We start from the raw sequence: 21086 nt of genomic DNA on the forward strand, positions 1-21086 counted from the left end.
AGCTTTTTCCACATCCTCGGTCACTAGGTTGCCTCCCTCATTCAGTAAGGGGCCCACACTTTCCTTGATTTTCTTCTTGTTGCTAACATACCTGAAGAAACCCTTCTTGTTACTCTTAACATCTCTTGCTAACTGCAACTCCAAGTGTGATTTGGCCTTCCTGATTTCACTCCTGCACGCCTGAGCAATATTTTTATACTCCTCCCTGGTCATTTGTCCAATCTTCCACTCCTTATAAGCCTCTTTTTTGCGTTTAAGATCAGCAAGGATTTCACTGTTTAGCCAAGCTGGTCGCCTGCCATATTTACTATTCTTTCTACACATCGGGATGGTTTGTTCCTGCAACCTCAATAAGGATTCTTTAAAATACAGCCAGCTCTCCTGGACCCCTTTGCCCTTCATGTTATTCTCCCAGGGGATCCTTTTCACCAGTAACACTAACATATTCAAAGATCTCAAATTCTTGTCATATATATTAGTTTTCTTTTAATCCCCTTTGCCAACAACTGAACCTTGGCTCAAGTTGTGGTTTGTCCCAACGTAGGTCCCAACCACTTCTGTGGGTTCATATATTTTTAGTTCTTCTGCCATGTGTGTTGGTGGAAGGGGTCTCCTATGTGGGAATGTTTGCATCATGAGGAAAAATACCTCTCTTTTCACACTTTTTAATCTTTCAAAGTAGGAGGAGGTAGAGGAGAAGTGATGTAAATGCATAAAACACAAGAGAAAACTAAAGACATTGATCAGTATAACTATATTGCTCGGGGGTGTGAAAAATCCACACAGTTTAGCAAAATAGTTACACAGCCCTAACTCCCTGTGTAGATAGTGTTACATCAGCAGGAGAGCGTCTCCTGCCAACATAGCCACCACCGCTTGTGGGGGCTGGACTAATAAAGTCCGATGGAAGAGATCTCTCCCATTGGCTGAGAGCATCTGTAATAGCAGTGCTACAGCAGCACAGCTACATTGGTGCAGCTGCGCCAACGTCAGCTTTATTGTGTAGCCAGAGCGTCAGACACAAAAACATAGAATCAGGATTCAACATGCATATATCCGGAAGTCTGAAATTGAAGCCTGACACATCCATTGCCTCATTGATTACCATCATTTCTACAGGCTAAAAGTCCTTATTACCCAATCAGGCAGCAAGGTTGGGATCCACGGGGAAGGAATGTCCTATGAAGCACTCTCTCTTTTCATCCAAACGGTGAAGGATGATTGTTCTCAGTCTAACCCTGGCAAATTTTGGAACTGTAATCAGTGACACTAGTAAGTGGAGTTGTACAAACAATTTTCTTTGGGTCATTGGTCACCATAGCTTCCTTTACTGAGGTGGAAACCAAGAACTGGGTGTGGACTCTTTCAACCCCAGTTCTTTCCAAATCCTTGGTCTTGGTTAGGGTAAATTTACACTTCTCTGAAGTAGAATCCTTTACAAAACCACTCCAAATCTCAGCAGTGTTGGTAAGGAATGGCTTCCAAAAACATGCCGAGTTTTAATTTAATTTGGTGGCACAGTTCCAGGCAAGGGCCTGGATACAGGTATGGATCAGAGTCTCTGTTAGTTAACAGAGCTGGAGTTTCTATTCAAAAATAGCTATTTTTTGCAGCTATTTTAGATTTCCAACACTAATTTCATTTTATACACATTTTTAGCACCTACAAAGGATAACTTCAACAAAAACCCCACTTCTATTTCCTCAATATCTGCGTCATGAAGGGCAGCATCTCCCATAGCATAGGATTAGCTAGGAGAGATCTTCTGTGGGGCCTGGGTTACAAATGCATTGGGAATGAAATACATGGGCATTTTGCCTAGTTCAAATCCACTTACCGTGGAATTCTCTCCCTAGATCATCTGAGACAATATCGACTTCAACACTGTGATCATATGCACTTCCTTTAGTTAGTTGGGCTCTGTTGTTGTTCACCATTTCCAAGTGGAGATTTTAAATCACTGCTGTTTCTTTGTTAGCATGTCCAATAAATTGGAGATTTCTCTCCTGTTTACAGAAGTGCACTTGAACTTTCTCCATGTCATCGTGGAGGGATGGGGATAAAGCAAAGCTGAAGTGAGAAATGATGACTTTAGCAAATAGTCATTTCTCTTAAATTCTCCAATAAATCCGAGCTACATCCTGTCACACTGAACTAATATCCAATTGGGTGACCAAACAGCCTTCAGAAAAGATAGAAACCCACATCACAGAGAGACAGAATACATGACAATGAAAGTGTCAAGTGAAATTCAAGAGCAGGTTACATCTGATTATTCAGAATCAGAACAAGAGATTCTCCCATCACATTTTCCTCTGATCCATTCAAACATACTTCACTCATCACTGACTATTGAGACAGTGCTGAGTGATGTTATTTACAAAATGTTTAGAATCCTAGCATCTGCATGAGGGGGAAAACAGCCACCTTGCCAGAAGTGGCTTTACCAAAAATGGAACCTGGGATTTAAACACCAAATGATCACACTGTGTTTGGGATCCATTTGAATTCCCCTTCCAGGTCTTTGACACTTTCATCTCCAGTCATAGCGACTCTGATATAGGATTAAAAAAGTCAAAGCATCATCTTCAAGCACAGACAATGGAGAATGCTTCATCACATGACACTTTCTGAAGTGGATGGATGGAATGTGATGAAGATAAACTCTGCCTGGTTCAGACAAAATGTAACAGAGATTCCCTCTTTCCACATCACTCCAGAACTGAGTCACCCCATCTCCTTCCAGTGTCACAGATGCTGAAATGACACTTTTTTTTCTGCCTCTGCTCCTCTTCATTTACATATAATTTGAAAAGTTCCCAATATAACTTCTCTTCAGCAAAACCCAGAGCAACATGAAAACAATTGGCAATGATACAATCTGTATCATTGGTAACTAACAATAACTTTGCAATAGGAGGAATGGTATAAATGTGATGCTCCCTGCTTCCTGCTAGGAAGGGCACACAAATTACTCATGGGACAAGAGAAAAGACAAATAGGTCCAACTCAAAAGAGGGTGAACTGCAAAAGGCAAAAATGGGCCACTCATCTTGGCAAGCTGAGGAATAAGTGTGCTGCAAACAGTTCAAACAGCTTTAAAAGTTACTATGTGGGAATCAGGAAAATTATTAAAGAAAAAAGTATCGATAGCCCTAGAGGTTTTTATGGTGTTGATCTCCCTTGCAGATTCTCTGATGCCTAACATGGGCTGAGTGCCAAGAGTAGGTATTCCCACACTCACTGCATTCGTAGGGCCTCTCTCCTGTGTGGATTCTCTGATGTTCAGAAAGTGTTGATCTTTGAGTGAAGCTTTTCCCACACTCACTGCATTCGTAGGGCTTCTCCCCTGTGTGGATCCTCTGATGGTGAAAAAGGCCTGATCTGTGAGTAAAGGTTTTCCCACACTCACTGCATTTGTAGGGTCTCTTCCCTGTGTGGATTCTCTGATGTTCAAAAAGGCCTGATCTTTGAGTGAAGCTTTTCCCACACTCACTGCATTCGTAGGGCCTCTCCCCTGTGTGGATTCTCTGATGTTCAAAAAGGCCTGATCTTTGAGTGAAGCTTTTCCCACACTCACTGCATTTGTAGGGCCTCTCCCCTGTGTGGATTCTCTGATGTTGAAAAAGGGACGATGTTTGAGTGAAGCTTTTCCCACACTCACTGCATTTGTAGGGCCTCTCCTCTGTGTGGATTCTCTGATGTTCAGAAAGGGCTGATCTTTGAGTGAAGCTTTTCCCACACTCACTGCATTCGTAGGGCCTCTCCCCTGTGTGGATTCTCTGATGGTGAAAAAGGCCTGATCTGTGAGTGAAGGTTTTCCCACACTCACTGCATTCGTAGGGCCTCTCCTCTGTGTGGATTCTCTGATGTTCAGAAAGGGCTGATCTTTGAGTGAAGCTTTTCCCACACTCACTGCATTCGTAGGGCCTCTCACCTGTGTGGATTCTCTGATGTGTAAAAAGGGCTGATCTTTGAGTGAAGCTTTTCCCACACTCAGTGCATTCATAGGGCCTCTCCCCTCTGTGGATTCTCTGATGTTCAGAAAGGGCTGATCTTTGAGTGAAGCTTTTCCCACACTCAGTGCATTTGAAGGGCCTCTCTCCTGTGTGGATTCTCTGATGTTGAAAAAGGCCTGATCTTTGAGTGAACCTTTTCCCACACTCACTGCATTCATACGGCCTCTCACCTGTGTGGATTCTCTGATGATCAGAAAGGCCTGATCTGAAAGTGAAGTTTTTCCCACACTCAGTGCATGTATTTTTCCTCTTCCCCCTGAGGACTTCCTGCTGTGTTGTGGTTTCCTTTAGGTCCTTGTGAGTTCCCTGACAGGAAATAAATTTACCCACTTTCTCCCCCAGCTGGTTTCCCTGCTCTCTTTCTGGTCTGTGCTGAATCTCACAGGATTTTCCCTGATCATGACTCCTGGACACATTCCTTTTCAATCTTTCTGATAAATCTCTGTGTTTATCCATTTGCTCAACATTTTCTTGATGAGAATTCTGCTTCTCTTTCTCACATACCATTGCATCACCTGCTGTGATAGAGACAGAAACCTCAAACAGGGATGGAAAGGGGAAGACCAAACCAAAACAAGTGCTGGAGAGAGGTCAAATACAAATCAGGAACTGAACTCCCCCAAACTCTTCCCCCAAAAAGGAGAGACGAGAGGATCAATTCAGCCTTCACATCGCATCCAAATTCGCAGGGGGGAGGGAGGAGGCTACTACCTGCTGTCTGCTAAGACCTACAGGAAGCCATGAGATATTTACCCTGAGGATATAACCCCTGCTAGGGACAATAATGAACTGAGAGACCTCCCAAGGGCTTTGTAGGGCATAGCAGATGTTTCCTTCTGGCACTTACAGATTCTGAGTTGGTTTAATGTTTCCTCACCTGTGCAGGCAGCTCTCGGAAGCACTTCTTTCTCAGAACCCTGGAGGTCTGGGACCCATGGCTCTTCCCCTTGTTCCAGCTGGGAGATCACTTGAGGTTGGGAAACTTGAAACCCTGCTCAGAGGAAAGAAAACAGAGGAGTTCAGTTGATTTCATAAGACTTGGTCATAAAAAACATTTTATTAATTTAACTTCAGTGCTTAGTGTGACCTGGTGTCCTGGGGCAGTCCTGACTGAAATTGCCCAGGTCAGGGCAGGCTGGACAAGGGAGAGCAGACAACCACCAGTTTTGGGAGTAACACTGAAGCTAAACTCACCGACCAGTCACAAACTGTGCTTCTGATCTCCCACACTAGTTATCGAGAAGCTGAAAAAAGAAATCCCACAGCCCCCTTTATTGCATTCCAGTTCTTTGACTCCCAATCAGCACCTAGGTCCAGTATAGTGAGAGGTTATTTAAAAACTCTGCTCACAAACAAAATGTTCTTCTGACCTCAAAGGGTCAACCAAGGTACCAGGTCACGATAGGTTTGGATCTTTCCCAAAGTGCCATGCTGCCAGCCAATCCTTTAGCATCTAAACTAAACATTTAAGCAAAAGAAAGACAGAAAGAAGTTAAATGGGAAATCAGTCAGATACATTCTGAAATCTATATATCAGGTTTTTAGCAGTATTGGTGAATGGCTGGCTTGAAAGTCCATCTGGAACACATCCAAAGCTTGGATGCGTCATTCAATCCTTTGTTCAAGGCTTCAGTTTGTAGAGAAGTTGCTCCAGAGGTTGGAAGAGGAAGTGAAGACAAAATGGAGATGATGCAGCTGTCCTTTATATTCCTTTTGCCATGTGGTTTGTACTTCCTGTGTCCCAAACACAAGCTTCAAAGCACATGGCATGGAAAAGCCTTGGAGTTCTCAGTACACAGGCATAGCCCTGCATGACTTGCTGACTCAATAGGTGTATCCCCTTGGTCCTTTCCATGGGTTCATTGTACAGCTGATGACCTTGGATGAGCCATTGAACAGGCTAGGCAGTGCTGATGCTAATATGTCTGGGGTTGTCACCCAGAAACACTGCACAAGTCTGGAAATACTGATATACCCTACGTATCTATAACTTACAATACAAAGGTGATACAAACATAGAAACAAAATTATCATACTTGGAAAATCATAACATTTTCACTGACATCTTACATGGCATATCTAGCATGATTCATTGCAATTGTATCATATTGGTATTAATAATAAAATAATAATGTAAAGTGTCTCACAATTCCAAACAGTGTCACACTTAGTAAACCAGTGAATTCCCAGGACCAGCTCCCCAGGTCCCTGAAGATGCTGAACACTCTGCTTATGAGGGATTGAAATATGCACATATCTTCTGGGAACACACAGACAGACACTGTGTCAGTCTGTACCCCTATGTTCATTCTTCTAAAAAATTATGATCAATTTTGTACACAGTATGGCTTGTGAGGTATCATTTGAAAACACATAATCTACTGAATATTATCCCCCTGTTAAAATATGTGTAGCAACACTGTATGTACAATTATGAGATTTTACTGTATGGTATTACTGAAAAAGTTACAATTCTGGGGAACACTCACAGACCAGTTCCTCAGAGACAGCAAGGCAAACAGCTGGTCAAATAGCCATTCTCCAGCAGGGGGAATGTGTGAAGAAGACATTTATATTCCATTACACTTGGACCACTTGAAGCTCATATCTACAACAGACAGCTTATCACCATGACTCAGCTGAGAAATGAAGTTGTTTCTAGTACAAAGGACTGAAATATAAAAAGAGGTGAGGAAAATGCTTGAGACTCTCTCTCTCTCTCCCATTTCCCTCTGCTCATGACAACTCCTGAAAAACTGAACTTGGGCAGCAGGGGCAGGTTAGCGGGGTCCCTGGCTGAAAGGAAAGCAGGCCTCTCTCAGCATATGGTGAGAGAAACATTTGTTTTGAATCCATTTTAGCTTGTTAAGTTAGACGTTAGTTTGTGTTTTATCTTGCATTTCTTTTGTAAACAATTCTGACTTTTATGCCTTATTACCCTTAGTCACTTAAAATCTTTTTTTTTTTTTTTCTGGTAGTTGACTATCTTGTTTTATTGTTTTATCTAACCAGTGTGTTTGGATTAAAGTGTGTTGGAAACTTCATTTGGGATAACAAAGCGGGCGCATGTCATTTTCCACTGATGAAATGACACTTTAAATGAGCTTCCGTTGTTCACTAGTGTGCTGGACAGTGCAAGATGCACATTTCTGGGGGAAGTCTGGGACCAGAGAATTTTCTAGGGTTCTCCTGTGGTGTAATGTAATTCATGAGTCGTTGACTAGCAGCACTCAATACTATGTAGCTGGGAGCGAGTTACAAGCTGGAGACTGTTTGTTAACTGCCCAGGAATGGCTGTTCTCACAGTAAAGCAGTGTAAAAGGCACCCCAGCTTGGGGAACTGAGGGGACACAGCTGTTCAACAGTCCAGACTGTACTGTCATTAATGTCACAGATACTCAATTTCAAAGAGTCTCATAAAACACAGAGAAAGTAAATCCACGTCCCAGAAATCGAAGTCTCCAGAGAGAGGTCAAGTCTCCCAGGCACTGCTTCTTGTGGATAGAGAAGTCCAGAGACAACAAGAGAGTCCTGGGGAAGCTGAGAACAGTAAGCATGGGCTGGTGGGGTTCAGTGGAGAAAGGGAACAGGAAGGGCAGGGATATCACTTAATGCAGAATCTCAGCAGTGCTGGATGTCAGGATAGCACATACTGCAGCCCATTGGAAAACATAATCCCAACTATACATATAAAATGATGGGGTTTAAATTAGGTGTTTCCACTCAAGAGAGAGATCTTGGAGTCATTGTGGATGGTTCTCTGAAAAAATCCACTCAATGTGCAGCAGCAGTCAAAAAACGAAAAGAATGTTGAGAATCATTAAGAAAGGAATAGATAATAAGACAGAAGATATCATATTGCCTCTGTATAAATCACGGTATACCCATATCTCAAATACTGCGTGCAGATGTGGTTGCCCCATCTCAAAAAAGATATATTGGACTTGCAAAAGGTTCAGGAAAGGGCAAAAGAAGTGATTAGGGGTATGGAACAGCTTCTGTATGAGGAGAGATAAAAAAGACTGGGACTTTTCAGCTTGGAAAAGAGATGAAGGGGGGATATGAGAGAGTTCTATAAAATCATGACTGGTGTGGAGAAAGTAAATAAGGAAGTGTTATTTACTCCTTCTTATAAGAAAAGTGTGATTAATGTGCATAAGCCTTGTCAAGTAGTGTCAGGCTAAGCGCCATTAGGCCTCAACCTTCCGGAAGTTGTAAGAAGTGAGTACAGTTGAATCCTACAAGCATAAGCATAATCTAGCTAGGAAGCTTTATAGACTAAAAAGGAAACTTTGTAAAGATAGATGCAGACTTGTGGTTACTATGCTCTGCAACCAAATACCTCTTTAAGCTAACTCGAGGATTTTTGAGTCTAGCAAATTAGCTGCAATTAGCCGCATAGAGAAGAGATGAGTTGAGCACAGGTGCACAGTTCATAAGATCAAGACAACTGCAAATACCACACTGAAACATTTGGCCACCTTCATTGGTTGACCTGTTTTGAAACAAGGCCAGCAAATACCATATAAATAAGGTGTAAAGATGCAATTGTGTGTGTGTGTGTTGACCTAAAAGAGATCACTCTTTGTCAGGCTCACATACACCCCTGAACCAAAGGGACTTGTGCTTCACCAAATATCTGTGCCTGGCCAGTGCAGGAAACGGTCGACTGAAGGTAATGTATCTTTGGAAGAACGCAGGGTAAGGTTTCAGAGTGAAGAGGTCTGGTTGTGCTCGAGCTAGTTAATCTTAAGTCTGTATTAATACTATAGTTTAATTATATTAGTAAATTGTTTAAGTTGTTTAAAAATAGTAGTAGTCAATAGTTAATCAATATATAATAACTGTATATGTTTTGTGCCTCGCTGGAAGCGGGTACAGCGCTGGTGAAGCTAGTAGTTTATAAACCATAATAGCTTTACAACTCGCTGTGCCTGTCTTCAGTATAAGTTACCATCAAGTTTATCATAAAGTCAATAAAAGTTTATAAGTTGTTATATAAGGTTATAGGTAGGTTAAGGTTAGTAAAATATAGTTAATCAATGTATTAGTATTGCATATGAATTTGTGTTGGTTGGGGATGGTTACAGTACACATGAAGTCACTAGGCACATTCTGTCTGTGTTTCCTTTGTAGTCATAAGTCATTAAAAACCTTACTTGAGGAATAATTAGTTGTTTAGTTTCTCTTTTGCAGACACTACTCAACCTCATTACATCTGTGTTGGGTGATGGGAAGTAGCGATCACCCAGAGCCCCACTAGGGCCCTGATGTGCGCCCCCTAGGGCCCTGATGTGTGCCTCCTCCTTCCATTAATCTCCACAACAAGGACTAGGAATCACCCAATGAAATTCATAGGCAGCAGCTTTAAAACGACAAAAGGAAGTAATTCTTCACAGAACACACAGTCAACCTGTGGAACTCTTTGCCAAAGGATGCTGTGAAGGCCAAGACTATAACAGGGTTCAAAAAAAGAACATGATAAACTCATGAAGGATAAGTACATCAATTGCTATCAGCCAGGATGGGCAGGGATGGTGTTCCTAATCTCTGTTTGCTGTAAGATGGGAATGGGTGACAGGGGATTTATCACTTGATGATTCCCTGTTCTGTTCATTCCTTCTGGGACACCTGGCATTGGCCACTGTCAGAAGACAGGATACTGGGCTAGATGGACCTTTGGTCTGACCCAGTGTGGCCATTCTTATGTACTAGGGAATCTAGTGAGTCCAGTGTAATGGGAGGGCGTATGAAAATCTCTGGGTATGGAGAACACTGGGAAACTAGAAGCTATAATTCAGGAGCAGACTCTAATTAGTCCAGAAAAGCAGAATGTGAAAAATAAGAATCAGGTCATGTGACTTTGGGAATGAGGGACTCAAAAATCCAAGTGGCCTGCAAAGAAGAGAGAGTGTAGCTACTACACATGGTGATGGGGAAGCAAGACTCTCTATGTCTCAAGAAGTGTCACTACCAACCTAAGCCATTTTCACATGCTGGGGTGCAAACCAGATCAGTGAGGAGTTGTGTCATCTGTAATCCTGGGTGAGTTTCAATGTTCTGCTGCTGGAGCTCCCCTGTCTGGGTACTCCCAGCGAGCATTCAAGGATGCACTGAGTGTCTGTGTGGTAAGAAACCCTGGACCAGAAGCTCTGACTCCTTCAGCCTACTTGTTACACCCCAACCACATTCCGGTTTGGGTGGAGTAGGTTCAATGTTTGAGAGAAGGCCAGGGGTAGGAAGCTTCTGTTGGTTATGCTGGATCTAATCCCCAGTTTTACTTGAGCAAACCGGAGATATTTGACACTGTGCAATACTGCTCCTGTGCTCTGTTCCCAAAGTGTTCTGCAGCAGGGGAGGGTAGAGTGGTATGGTGTGTGTCACTGGCATGTTGGGGTGATGCTGAAAGAGGACAGAGTAGAGATGGCATTGTGGGGGTGGCATGAAACTTCTCTCTTCATTTCCGCTTTGAAGAACCGAGGGGACGGGGATCCTTACCCAGCGAGGTCACATTCTTATAGTTCTCCTGCATGACATCTCTGTAGAGGGCTCTCTGAGCAGGGTCCAGCAGAGCCCCCTCTTCCCTGGTGAAATACACAGCCACCTCCTCGAAGGTCAGCCCCTGAAACAGCAAGAGTCCAACACTCAGTACCTGCTGCCCCAGTCACAGCACCACTATTCATAGGGGAGAGGAGCCAAATGGAAGCTCTGGGTGGATCGCAGTCAAAAGAGTCCCACCTCCACCCTGCTCAGAGCATCCAGGAAACACCAGGTTGAGGGGATGAAGAGAGAGCCCCTCCTCTCTCCCAGCAGATCCATTACACACCTACTAGCCACACAGTGATACAGGAGATGGAGCCCCTAGCGGGGTCCAGGGAGAGCTGCCTGGTAGGAAGCCCAACACCCACCGCATTGTGAGGAGCTGGATATGGAGGGGCAGCTCCCCTAAAACTCACTGGTGGATGCCCCTTTCATATCCCACAGCAGCCGCTGGTTAGTCGGATCAGGCTCCAGCACTGGGCATCTGGTCAGTTTTCCTAGCCCCATGTAGGTGGGTTATTTTCTGTTTCACAAATTAGGGCATTTCCACCTCCGAACCTCATGAGTCTTTCCTAGAATCTAGGCCACAAATTAAACAACTCCCAGCAGGTTTGCCACAGCCTGTCCTCCTCCCTTTTTCCACCCTCTGAATTTCCTGCCCTGCTCCAACCTCCAAACTGGACTGTGCAAAACTTTCCATCTCCGGTGTGTTTGCTGTCCCTCTCCTCCAGCAGGATCCCACCAACCCGCCCCACCCTGTGCAAATAATCCCTACCTGAGCTGGCTCCACTGCAGCCATTTTTCTCCCCCACCCCATGGGAGGATGGGATGAGCTGGAGCAAAACATGGATGTCATTCTGCAGCCTGGGAGGGTCAGAAGGGTAATTATGAGGGTTTCAGAACAGACTTCAGTTCATTTCACATCATGATCCTCCCAGGCCCTTTCCCTGCAGACAGACATCCCTGCTGAAAAATGCTTGATCTCTTTATTACAGTGTAGACCTGGCCCCTCCTGCCAGGCTAAGGCCACAGAGAGATTTTTAACCTCCCTTCTCCCTCCCCCCATCCCATAACAAAGTCTCTGAACACAATGCTAGAAAAGAGCAGAACCAAAGGATTCACTGTGGGGATTCCCATGGACACTGACCCCAGGGCAGCCACATCCCAGCAGGAGGAATATGGAACATGGAGTCAGGAACTGACTTTTCCTCTGTCTGATCCTTTTCTTGTTCTTGTTCACCGGAAAGTGATTCTGCCCAGGGATGCTGCAATACATGCACTCTCCCCACTCATTTCTACCACTGTCCCTTTCAGTCTCTCCTTCCCCTGTCCTCTCTCCCTGCCCCTCTGGCTGGGAAAGTCCCATTCCTGGGTTCTTTGCTCCCCCATGGCTGGATTTTCTCCTGGCAATTGCTAATGGGAAGAGAAATGAGGAGGGGCTGTTTGTGCAGAGTCACTTTCATGCCAGTCCCCAGCACTTTCCCTGAGGTCTTTCAGTTACCTGGAGTGTGTGGCTCACAATTTAGTATTAACAGGGCCGGGGGCTCCCTTTGGGGCTGTACCAGCTGGAGAAAGTCATCACCTGGGCCAGGCAGAGAAGAAACTTTAATTAAGGTCACTTCCCAGCACAGAACCCGCGCTGGGGGAGCAGCAGCTGCTAAACCTGGTCTCCCGGATCACAATGGAGGCTGCAGCATCTGACCCAGGAATCTGAACCCCAATATCAGAGAGGGACAGAGCGTTTGAGCAGCTTCCCTCCTTTAGCTCTCTGAGGAGAGCAGCTAATGAGAGCCCCTCCTCACAGGGAGAATTGTTAATCTCATTTTCCCCAATGTCCATCTGGAGTCACTCCTTGTCTTTCCATGCAGTGACTCTGGATTAATATTGGTCTCAAAGAAACCAGATTTCAGAAAAAAATGAGTCCAGAATGCTCTTGAAGAGATCATTGTGTTGCAGTGCTAACCCCCTTTGCACCTCCCTCACCCCCCAGATCTAGTTTTCAAGAGGGGGAAAAGCAAAATCTGTGATTTCACCTCACAGTGTTTGATAAGTGGATAGAAAGTTATCACAGTGACTGGGCGTGGCCGGGGAATGCCCCCTGGATTCTGGCACAAGCTGATCAGGGAGAAGGAGCAAGGTCAGGAGCAGCCTCCAGAGCCCCCAGCCAGGGGCTCCCAAACACACCCCAGTGCCCAGACCCCCCAGTCACGGTCTCGTCAAATATTACCTGGGACCCAGCTGTCCCTAGCCAGGGATCCTAGATACCTCTCAGAACTCCAAAGGCCACAGAACCCCCACCAGACCTAGCTTCGATGTGTATTAAATAAGTGGCTGGTCTCTTCCATTGGCAAACATTTTAGCAGATATAAAGGAGGGAACAAGTGATTCTCAAAGAAGAGGGGAAAGATGATCACTGGGCAATTTAACCCCCTGCAACCTCCAGGATGGATGGCAACAGGTTCCCCCCTAAGGAAGGAGAAGTTGCTGGGATTTAGAAACATGGGGAACAGCACCAAACCCGAGAGGATTTTTAATTGACATTTGATAATCATAGAAAGAGGCAAAACCTGAGATTTGAGACCAATGTTCAGAAATGAAAGAGAAAGGGTGCAAATTGGAGGGATTTTGGATCCATTTTTGCAAATTATAGAGAGGAAAGTGGAAAATCAGAGGGATTTTATATCAGTTGTTGATATGAGGTAAAATCTGAGTGTGTTTCACATGAATGTTCAATAAATGAATACAGAGGAAATGGGCAACATTTGCAAACATTTTATATTCATGTTCAAGAAGCTGAGAAAAGATGTAAATCTGAGATTTTCCCTGTCTCTCTAATTATAAAATACTAAGAAAATCTCAGGGCATATTCAATTAGAAATAGACAACTAGAGAAAAAGTGGGGCAAATGTTTAGGGTATTTTATATCAATCTTTGAGATTTGCAAAGAAAATATGTCACAAACTATGCAATAGATAACATGGAAGAAAAATACTAAGATCTGAGAGGATTTTATATTGCTATTAAATAACTAGTGGAAAAGGGGGACTGTTGGACTAGATTTTATATGACTGTCCAATACATAAACAGAAAGTGATGGTTCCCTCCACTATCACCATTCACATGGCAGCAGGGAGCCCTTTGGGAGCTGATTTAAGAGGACAAGGGAGGGGGAGCTGGAAGGTCCCTGAAGGAGAGACGGGGACAGCAGTGGGGGATGGGCAAGTGATGGTAACTGGGGGCAACTGTGTTGGTAGTTCGGAGGCAGCAACTGGGATTGGGAAACCGGGGTCTGGGCAGTCCCCATGGGGGACACGTGCCCTCCCTTCCCCGCCCTGGCAGAGAACGGGCATCCCATCCCATCCCATCCCCCCTCCAGGGGCAGCCATGTTTTGGGGAATGACCCAGGGCAACAATTTTGGGTGGGAAAATCCCCCACCTTGGAGGAGATTTTAAATTGACATTTGAGAATTATGGGGAGACCAGTGGGAAATCAGGAGAGATGAGAGAGCTGATCATTTGAGGGGAAAGGAGGGAATCTCCCCGGATTTTATAGCCACGTGTGAGATAATGAGAGAGAAAGGGGGAAGAACTAGAGAGAATTTGTATCAGTGTGTGAGAGACAAATGGCACAAACAGAGAAAGGATCCAATTAACTCACATCCGTCCCTTCCCCCTGCCTGCCACTTCTCCCGTGGGAATTTCCTGGCTGCACAGAGACAGTTCACTCCCCCCTTCTCCTCGGGGTCTCTCACTCACCAGGGGGCTCCAGCCCGGGGGCAGGTGTGGGCAGAGCCCGGGGCTGCCCAGGGGACTGGTCCCAGCTGGAGAAAAAACCCTGGCCAGGCACAGAGGGGTTAATGATGGGCTCCCGCCAGCACAGACCCCGGGGAGCAGCAGCTGCTCAGCCTGGGCTCCCAGATAATACAAAGGCAGCAGCAGTGTCTGGTCTGTGTCAGCGCCCCATCCCCAGTCGCTGCCCCACCCCCAACCTGTGCCAGAGCCCCGCCCCCAGGAGCTACCCCACCCCCAGTCTGTGCCAGAGCTCACTCCCAAGAGTTGCCCCGCCCCAGTCTGTGCCAGAACCCCGCCCCCAGGACCTGCCCCAGCCCTAGGCTCTGGGCTTTGTTCTCCCAGCTCCTGCCTCCTGGTCCCGCCCCCCCAGCTGCTCCAGCCCTGGCCTGTGCCCGGCAAACTCTGCTGGGGCTCACACAGCGCATGCACAGTAACAGCTGCTGAAAACCTCCCTTACCTTAGCTGAAGAGGGCAGAAGCGGCCCCTGGGCTGGCTGGGAGATGTAATTCCTGACTCTCCCAGGAGTGGAAGTGACATTGGGCAGGGAGGACAAAGAACTGGGCTGGGAATGTGTGCAGGGCGCTGTGGCTCTGCCTGGATTGTGTGGGGCCGTTGAAGCCTCTCCCGGAGCTGGAGAAGAGTTATGCGTCTCCCAGCTCTGGGCATGCACAGACTGGGGGTGGGGGGGGGAGGAGAGTCCTGAATGCGCAGAGGCAGCGCTCACCTGCTGCTGCGGGGCTGGGCTAAGCAGGAGGGTCTGTGCCGGGGAGACCTTCATTAACCCTCCCGTGCCCGGTCCGGGCCCTGCTCCCGCTGAAGCCGCCCTGGGGCCGCCCCGGGCTCCGCCTGCCCCACTGTGGAGCTGCAGCCTCCAGGTACCGGAGCGAGCCCCGGGGGCGGGGCTGGGGCCGGGCGGTGACTCTGCCCCAGTGTCCGTGGGGGGGACCCGGCATCTCATAGCGCCCAGATCTGCTCCCTGGGTAGCATGTTTGTGGGGGGCTTGGAACTGCTGTAACAGCAGGAGCCCAATGCCCTGCCGGGCCTGGCCAGGCTCTGCCCTGGGGCACCATAGGAGGGTCCCGGGGGAGGGGACCAGCCCTAGTGGGGTCCGTGATGTGTGGCCAGGCGGGGGGGAGAAGTGAGACCGGGCTGGGGGGAAAAGGGAGGAGGGGAGACCTGGGAAAAGGGGCAGATGGAAAAATGTCTGTGCATCCCACAAATGGCAGGGGGAGGAGAAGAGCAGGTGACCTCCAAGGAGTGGGGAGGGAAAGGGGGGGGGGGGCTAAGATCCCTTCGGATTTATCTCTCCCGTGGGGACCCCCATCCTCTCCAGTCCTGCCCCCTTTCCGTGTAAGGAGAATGTATAAGAAGTTATGTATTTATATTGGAAATTATGTTTGTAAAGACTGAAACAGGTTCCTTTCAACCAGGAGGTAACAGACCTTTCCCTCTCTGTCCGGTCATGTGCGCACTGGGCATCGCACATCTCACAACAGGAGCCTGTTTGTACACTCAGTCGAATGCTAATTGAAGAGTTTGTGAAATCTTCAAGAGAAGAAAATTTATGGGGAAAAAATAAAGAGCAGGTTCCTGTTACAAGTGAAGACAATGGCATGTGGGGGGATATTTGGGGGGGCAGAGATACACCCTGCATCTTCCCCCGTGGAGGCAAGCTGACAGCGTGACTTGTCTCATGAAAGGAAGATCACTGCCAAGCCTGGCTGTAAAATGCCGGAGGGATTTTGCATGGGTTTTGCTCTATAACATGAAAGGATCTAGTTAGGTAGGTAAGTCTAGGTTCTAGAAAGCATGTTATGATTTTACTTGATGTGTAACCATTTGTTCCCAAGACTTCTACTTGCTACCACTTGAATCTCTATCCTTGGTTAAACAAACTTTAACTTATTTTCACTAGAAACACATCTGAGTGCTGTGAGTTAAATGGCATCATGATCTGAGTGGTAACTGGTAAGCTGGGATGCACTGCTTCTTTGGGAGCAGCGAATCCATCAACACTATGAGTGTCCAGGGGGCTGGAAAGTCCAGGGAGACATTTGGAGAGCTCAGAGGTTGGAGCGTGTCTATTGCTAACAGGAACCAGGGCATGAAAATGAGGTCCAGTGGTGAGAACCATAAGTGGTCAGGCCTACGTGGTCAAGCCAAAATCAGATGCCAGGGTCCGGCTCAAAACACCAGGAAGCATAGAGCAGGGTGACAAGGCAGGGACTGGGAACAAGGCGTGGTCTCTCTCAGAAATAGGTCAGGGATCTGCCTTGCTGCACAAAGGGCTTCCCAGTATTTCCAGGTTTAAACAAGAAGCCTGCATCAGAGGTCCAGAGAAGAGCTGCCAGTCATCTCTCCTGTGGGTGGCACTTCCTGCAGTGACTGGTCTCCCAGGATGTGCATTGCCAACAGTTCTGCCAAGGTTGCCACAGAACTGCCATCCATCTGGGACTCTGCAGACCCATATTCCTGTCCCAGTAATTTTCATACACCAACCCCGCATCATCTTCTCCCAAGGAAGGAACCTCCCACTGTCTCCTATCCAATGAGCCCCCCAACTGTCACACCCTTTATGCATTTTGGAAGTTATTATAGCAGATCATCAGCTCTACCATAGCTAAAGTTCAACATTACGTTCTCTATAAAGATCAGCTGTTCTAATTGGTCTAACATCCCCTTGTTTGCTAAGAATCTCTTGAAATTTGTTGCTTATCATGGGGGTGCTGAGCAGGGCTAGTGGCCCAAATATGGGGTGCTTTGATGAAGAGTTTCCTGAGATACAGCCCTCCCCAAAGCAGCTTTTCACATTATCAACTGGCTCCTATAACACGGTCTTGCACAAACCTGGGGCTGAAAGTACGGTTGTAATTATTCACCAAGTGATCTCAGTCCCTTGACATTTATCTCTGCTAGTACATGGCACCCAGTGCCTCCTTGGGGAAGCCGTATAGAAAACACTAATAACTGCAGAGGTTGGAATTTCCGATTGGCACAAGGAAAAGGGTAGAGTCAGAGAGCCTGAAACGCACATGAAATGCAGCAAGACTAAGAGCAAATCTACCCTACAGAATTAAGTCAACGAACAGCCACCGCAGTAATTGAATTGGTTTTACATGTGAGCACTACGCTCCTCGTGTTGGTGGTGCGCATTCTCACCAGGAGCCCTTGCACTGATTTAACTGCAAGCATGGGGCATTGTGGGATGGTTTCTGAAAGGCAGCAGCAGTCACCGTAAGCAATGAAGCGTCTATGCTGACTCTGTGTCGAACTAACTACATAAACGTAGAGGAGGTGGAGTTATTAAGTCTAGTGGAGGTGGAGTTATTAAGTCTAGTGGAGGTGGAGTTATTAAGTCGGTGCAATGGGCAAGTAACATTGGTGGGAACTACGTTTTAGTGTAGACGCTTACAAAGTTCGGTCAACGTAAGCTGCCTTATGTTGACCTAACTCTATAGGGTAGACCAGGTCCAAGGCTCTTGTTAACAGCCAGAGGCTTTCCAGCAATCTAACCTCACTGTAATTCAATGGCTCTAGAGAACATGCTGCGGCCATTGAACCTGAGCTCCACCCATGCGTTTGAGTGAGACCCCTACCACTGATACCTTTCAGACAATGTGTCTTGTGCATTTTTCATGCATCCTGCAGGAGTTCCTCTTGGAAGTTCTGCCCTCTGATACCAACATTTCTGGGTTAAGAGGAGTATTTTCTAAAATCCACGTGCAGACTCTGACCTGGTTTGCTCTTAAAAGCTTTGCCAGTCCAGCTCTGTTGTTTAAGGCTGTGAAAAAGTACACACACACACACACACACACACACACACCATCCAACACTGCTCTGCTGGCAAAAACTCAATTATAAACACAGCTATAGTGGCAAAAACATCCATTTTTTAAAACAGGAAACTAAATGCTTATAAGCTACATTAACGCAGAGTTAAGGTTGCCCAGTGCTGTCTCCTGCCTTGCACCGTATGGACGGTGACTAAACTTAAACGTCTGCAAACCAGGAAATAAGAGGTTAATGTAAACACCACCCTTCCAATGCAGCCTTAACTTTGCCCGCAACCCTTAACCCTCCAGCTGGCAAGAACCACTGATATTGGTTCTGTGTGGGCGGTGCAAAGGTTAAACTGCCACAGGAACTCAGGTATTCAGCTCAATGCAGTAATAACGGGATGAATTCTGTGGTCTGTGTTATAAAGGACATCAGAGTAGATGACCTAATAGTCACATCTGGCCTTAAAATCTATGAACTTATAATCGATATGAGGAAAAATTAAGAGAACGTGCCACGGTCTGTGTTGTGTTCACAGCTGGGAATCCCAGCATGTATCCGCATGCCCTCCAGCTGTGTGCACTGGGTCAGTTGTAGGTGTAACTGGATGATGAAGGGATTGGTTGGAGCAGCTGGTCAGAGCTGTGACTGTGCTATGAAGAGAGGTGCATGTGAAACTTGGGGGGGCAATTCTGCCTCATTTCCGTGCTGAGTGTTGTAGGCTTTGTCAGCAAAGGTGTCCAAGGGTGTGTTCTTGCCATGGGGATTGTCAGCACTCTGGTGGCGTATGTTCTAGTGATCTGTGAGGCTTAGTGAGGGGTAAGTGAAGGCAGTGACTGAAAAGGAAAACTCAGGTTGAGGGCAAAGGGGTGGTAACACTCTGCAAGTCTCAGATGGTCTGTGTGCAGGAGGTTCAGTACTGGAGTGCAAGCAGGGGGGAGGAAGCTTCTGTTTGCTGTGATGGAGATGAACCCAAATATTATCTTAGCAAAGAGAAATTGTTAGACATTCTACCGTACTGCTCTGTTCCCAGAGCGTTCTGTAACGGGGAGGAGAGAGGGCTAGTATGTGTGTCACTGGCATGTCAGGATGATGCTGAAACAGGGCAGAGCAGAGGTGGCATTGTGGGGGTGGCGTAAACCTTAACTCTGCATTTCCTCTTCTAAGAACTGAGGAGATGGGAATCCTTACCCAGCGAGGTCACATTCTCATAGTTCTCCTGCATGACATCTCTGTAGAGGACTCTCTGAGCGGGGTCCAGCAGAGCCCATTCCCCCTTGGTGAAATACACAGCCACCTCCTCGAAGGTCACCAGCCCCTGAAAGAGCACGAGTCCCCCACTTAGAACCTGCTGCTCCAATCACAACCCCACTATTCATGGGGGAAATGAGCCAATCAAATGGATACTCTGAGATAGACACAGTCAGTAGAGTCCTATCCCCATACTGCTGAGAGCAGCCAGGAGGCATCTGGGTGAGGGGAGAAAGAGAGAGACCCTTGTCTCTCCCAGCAGATCCATTTCACACCTACTAGCAGAGGCTGATACAGGAGATGGAGCCCCCAGTAGGGTCCAGGCAGAGCCCTATGGTAGGAATCCCAACACCCTCCCCACTCCCAGCAGCTGGATGTGAGGGGCTGGGACATCATCCCTACGCCTTCCTACATCTTTCCTTGTCACACCAGTCTCTGGCTAGGAGGTTGAGGGTTCAGCACTGGAAGTCTGGTCTGTTTTCCCAGCCCTGCCCAGAGGGTTGCTTTGTCTGTTTCCTGTTTCACAAATTAGGGAATTTTCTGTCCCAACACCCAAGCATTTGTTCTGAGGATCTAGGCCCATGTTAAACAAGTCCCAGCAGGTTTGTCATACTCTGCTCCCCTCCCTTTTCTCACCCAGAGTATTTCCTGCCCCCTCCAAACCTAATTCCCCAGAAGTTGCCACCTCTTCAGTATTTCCTGCCCCTCTCCCTCCAGCAGGAACCCACCAGCAACCCCCCAATAGCCCCTACCTGAGCTGGCTCCACTGCAGCCCTTCCTCTCCCCTGTTCCTTGGGAGGCTGGGATGAGCTGGAGCGAGATGTGGGTGTCATTCTGCAGCCTGGCAGGGCGAGAAGGTTGTGGAGGTTTAAGAACTGGCTTTAGTTCATTCCCCCAGGCTCTTTCCCTGCAGGCAGAGATTGCAGATTCTGCCATGGTGGGAACATGCTCAGTCCCCATAATCCAGCACAGCCCTTGCCCCGTCCTCTAGCCTCCCCCTCCAAACCCTCCCCCGCAACCAGTTCTAAACCCATCAAGACATTTTCAAACCCTCCCATAAGAACATAAGAATGGCCGTACTGGGTCAGACTAAAGGTCCATCTAGCCCAGTATCCTGTCTACCGACAGTGGCCAATGCCAGGTGCCCCAGAGGGAGTGGACCTAACAGGCAATGATCAAGTGATCTCTCTCCTGCCATCCATCTCCATCCTCTGACAAACAGAGGCTAGGGACACCATTCCTTACCCATCCTGGCTAATAGCCATTAATGGACTTAACCACCATGAATTTATCCAGTTCTCTTTTAAATGCTGTTATAGTCCTAGACTTCAAAACCTCCTCAGGTAAGGAGTTCCACAAGTTGACTGTGCGCTGCATGAAGAAGAACTTCCTTGTATTTGTTTTAAACCTGCTGCCTATTAATTTCATTTGGTGACCCTAGTTCTTGTATTATCGGAATACGTAAATAACTTTTCCTTATCCACTTCCTCCACATCACTCATGATTTTATATACCTCTGTCATGTGCCCCCTTAGTCTCCTCTTTTCCAAGTTGAAGAGTCCTAGCCTCTTTAATCTCTCCTCATATGGGACCCCATTCCAAACCCCTAATCATTTTAGTTGCCCTTTTCTGAAACTTTTCTAGTGCCAGTATATCTTTTTTGAGATGAGGAGACCACATCTGTACGCAGTATTCGAGATGTGGGTG

At 46.8% G+C, this 21086-nt stretch overlaps 1 protein-coding gene across 1 annotated transcript in view; it reads right to left on the bottom strand.

Moving 5' to 3' along the window:
- Positions 1-425: 425 nt before the first annotated feature.
- The window catches only part of LOC128822988 (zinc finger protein 436-like), a 30266-nt gene continuing 9605 nt past the window's right edge, over positions 426-21086 (bottom strand). The window contains exons 2-8 of the mRNA XM_054004950.1: positions 20132-20220; positions 19320-19446; positions 12061-12141; positions 11335-11423; positions 10518-10641; positions 4897-5010; positions 426-4537 (exon numbers count right to left, since the gene is read on the bottom strand). Coding sequence (XP_053860925.1) covers positions 3156-4537; positions 4897-5010; positions 10518-10641; positions 11335-11423; positions 12061-12141; positions 19320-19446; positions 20132-20212 — 1998 coding nt within the window. The 5' untranslated portion in view covers positions 20213-20220 and the 3' untranslated portion in view covers positions 426-3155. The remainder of the gene's footprint in view (positions 4538-4896; positions 5011-10517; positions 10642-11334; positions 11424-12060; positions 12142-19319; positions 19447-20131; positions 20221-21086) is intronic.

This window comes from Malaclemys terrapin, chromosome 15 (genome assembly GCF_027887155.1).
Source record: "Malaclemys terrapin pileata isolate rMalTer1 chromosome 15, rMalTer1.hap1, whole genome shotgun sequence".
NCBI classification, from domain to species: domain Eukaryota; kingdom Metazoa; phylum Chordata; order Testudines; family Emydidae; genus Malaclemys; species Malaclemys terrapin.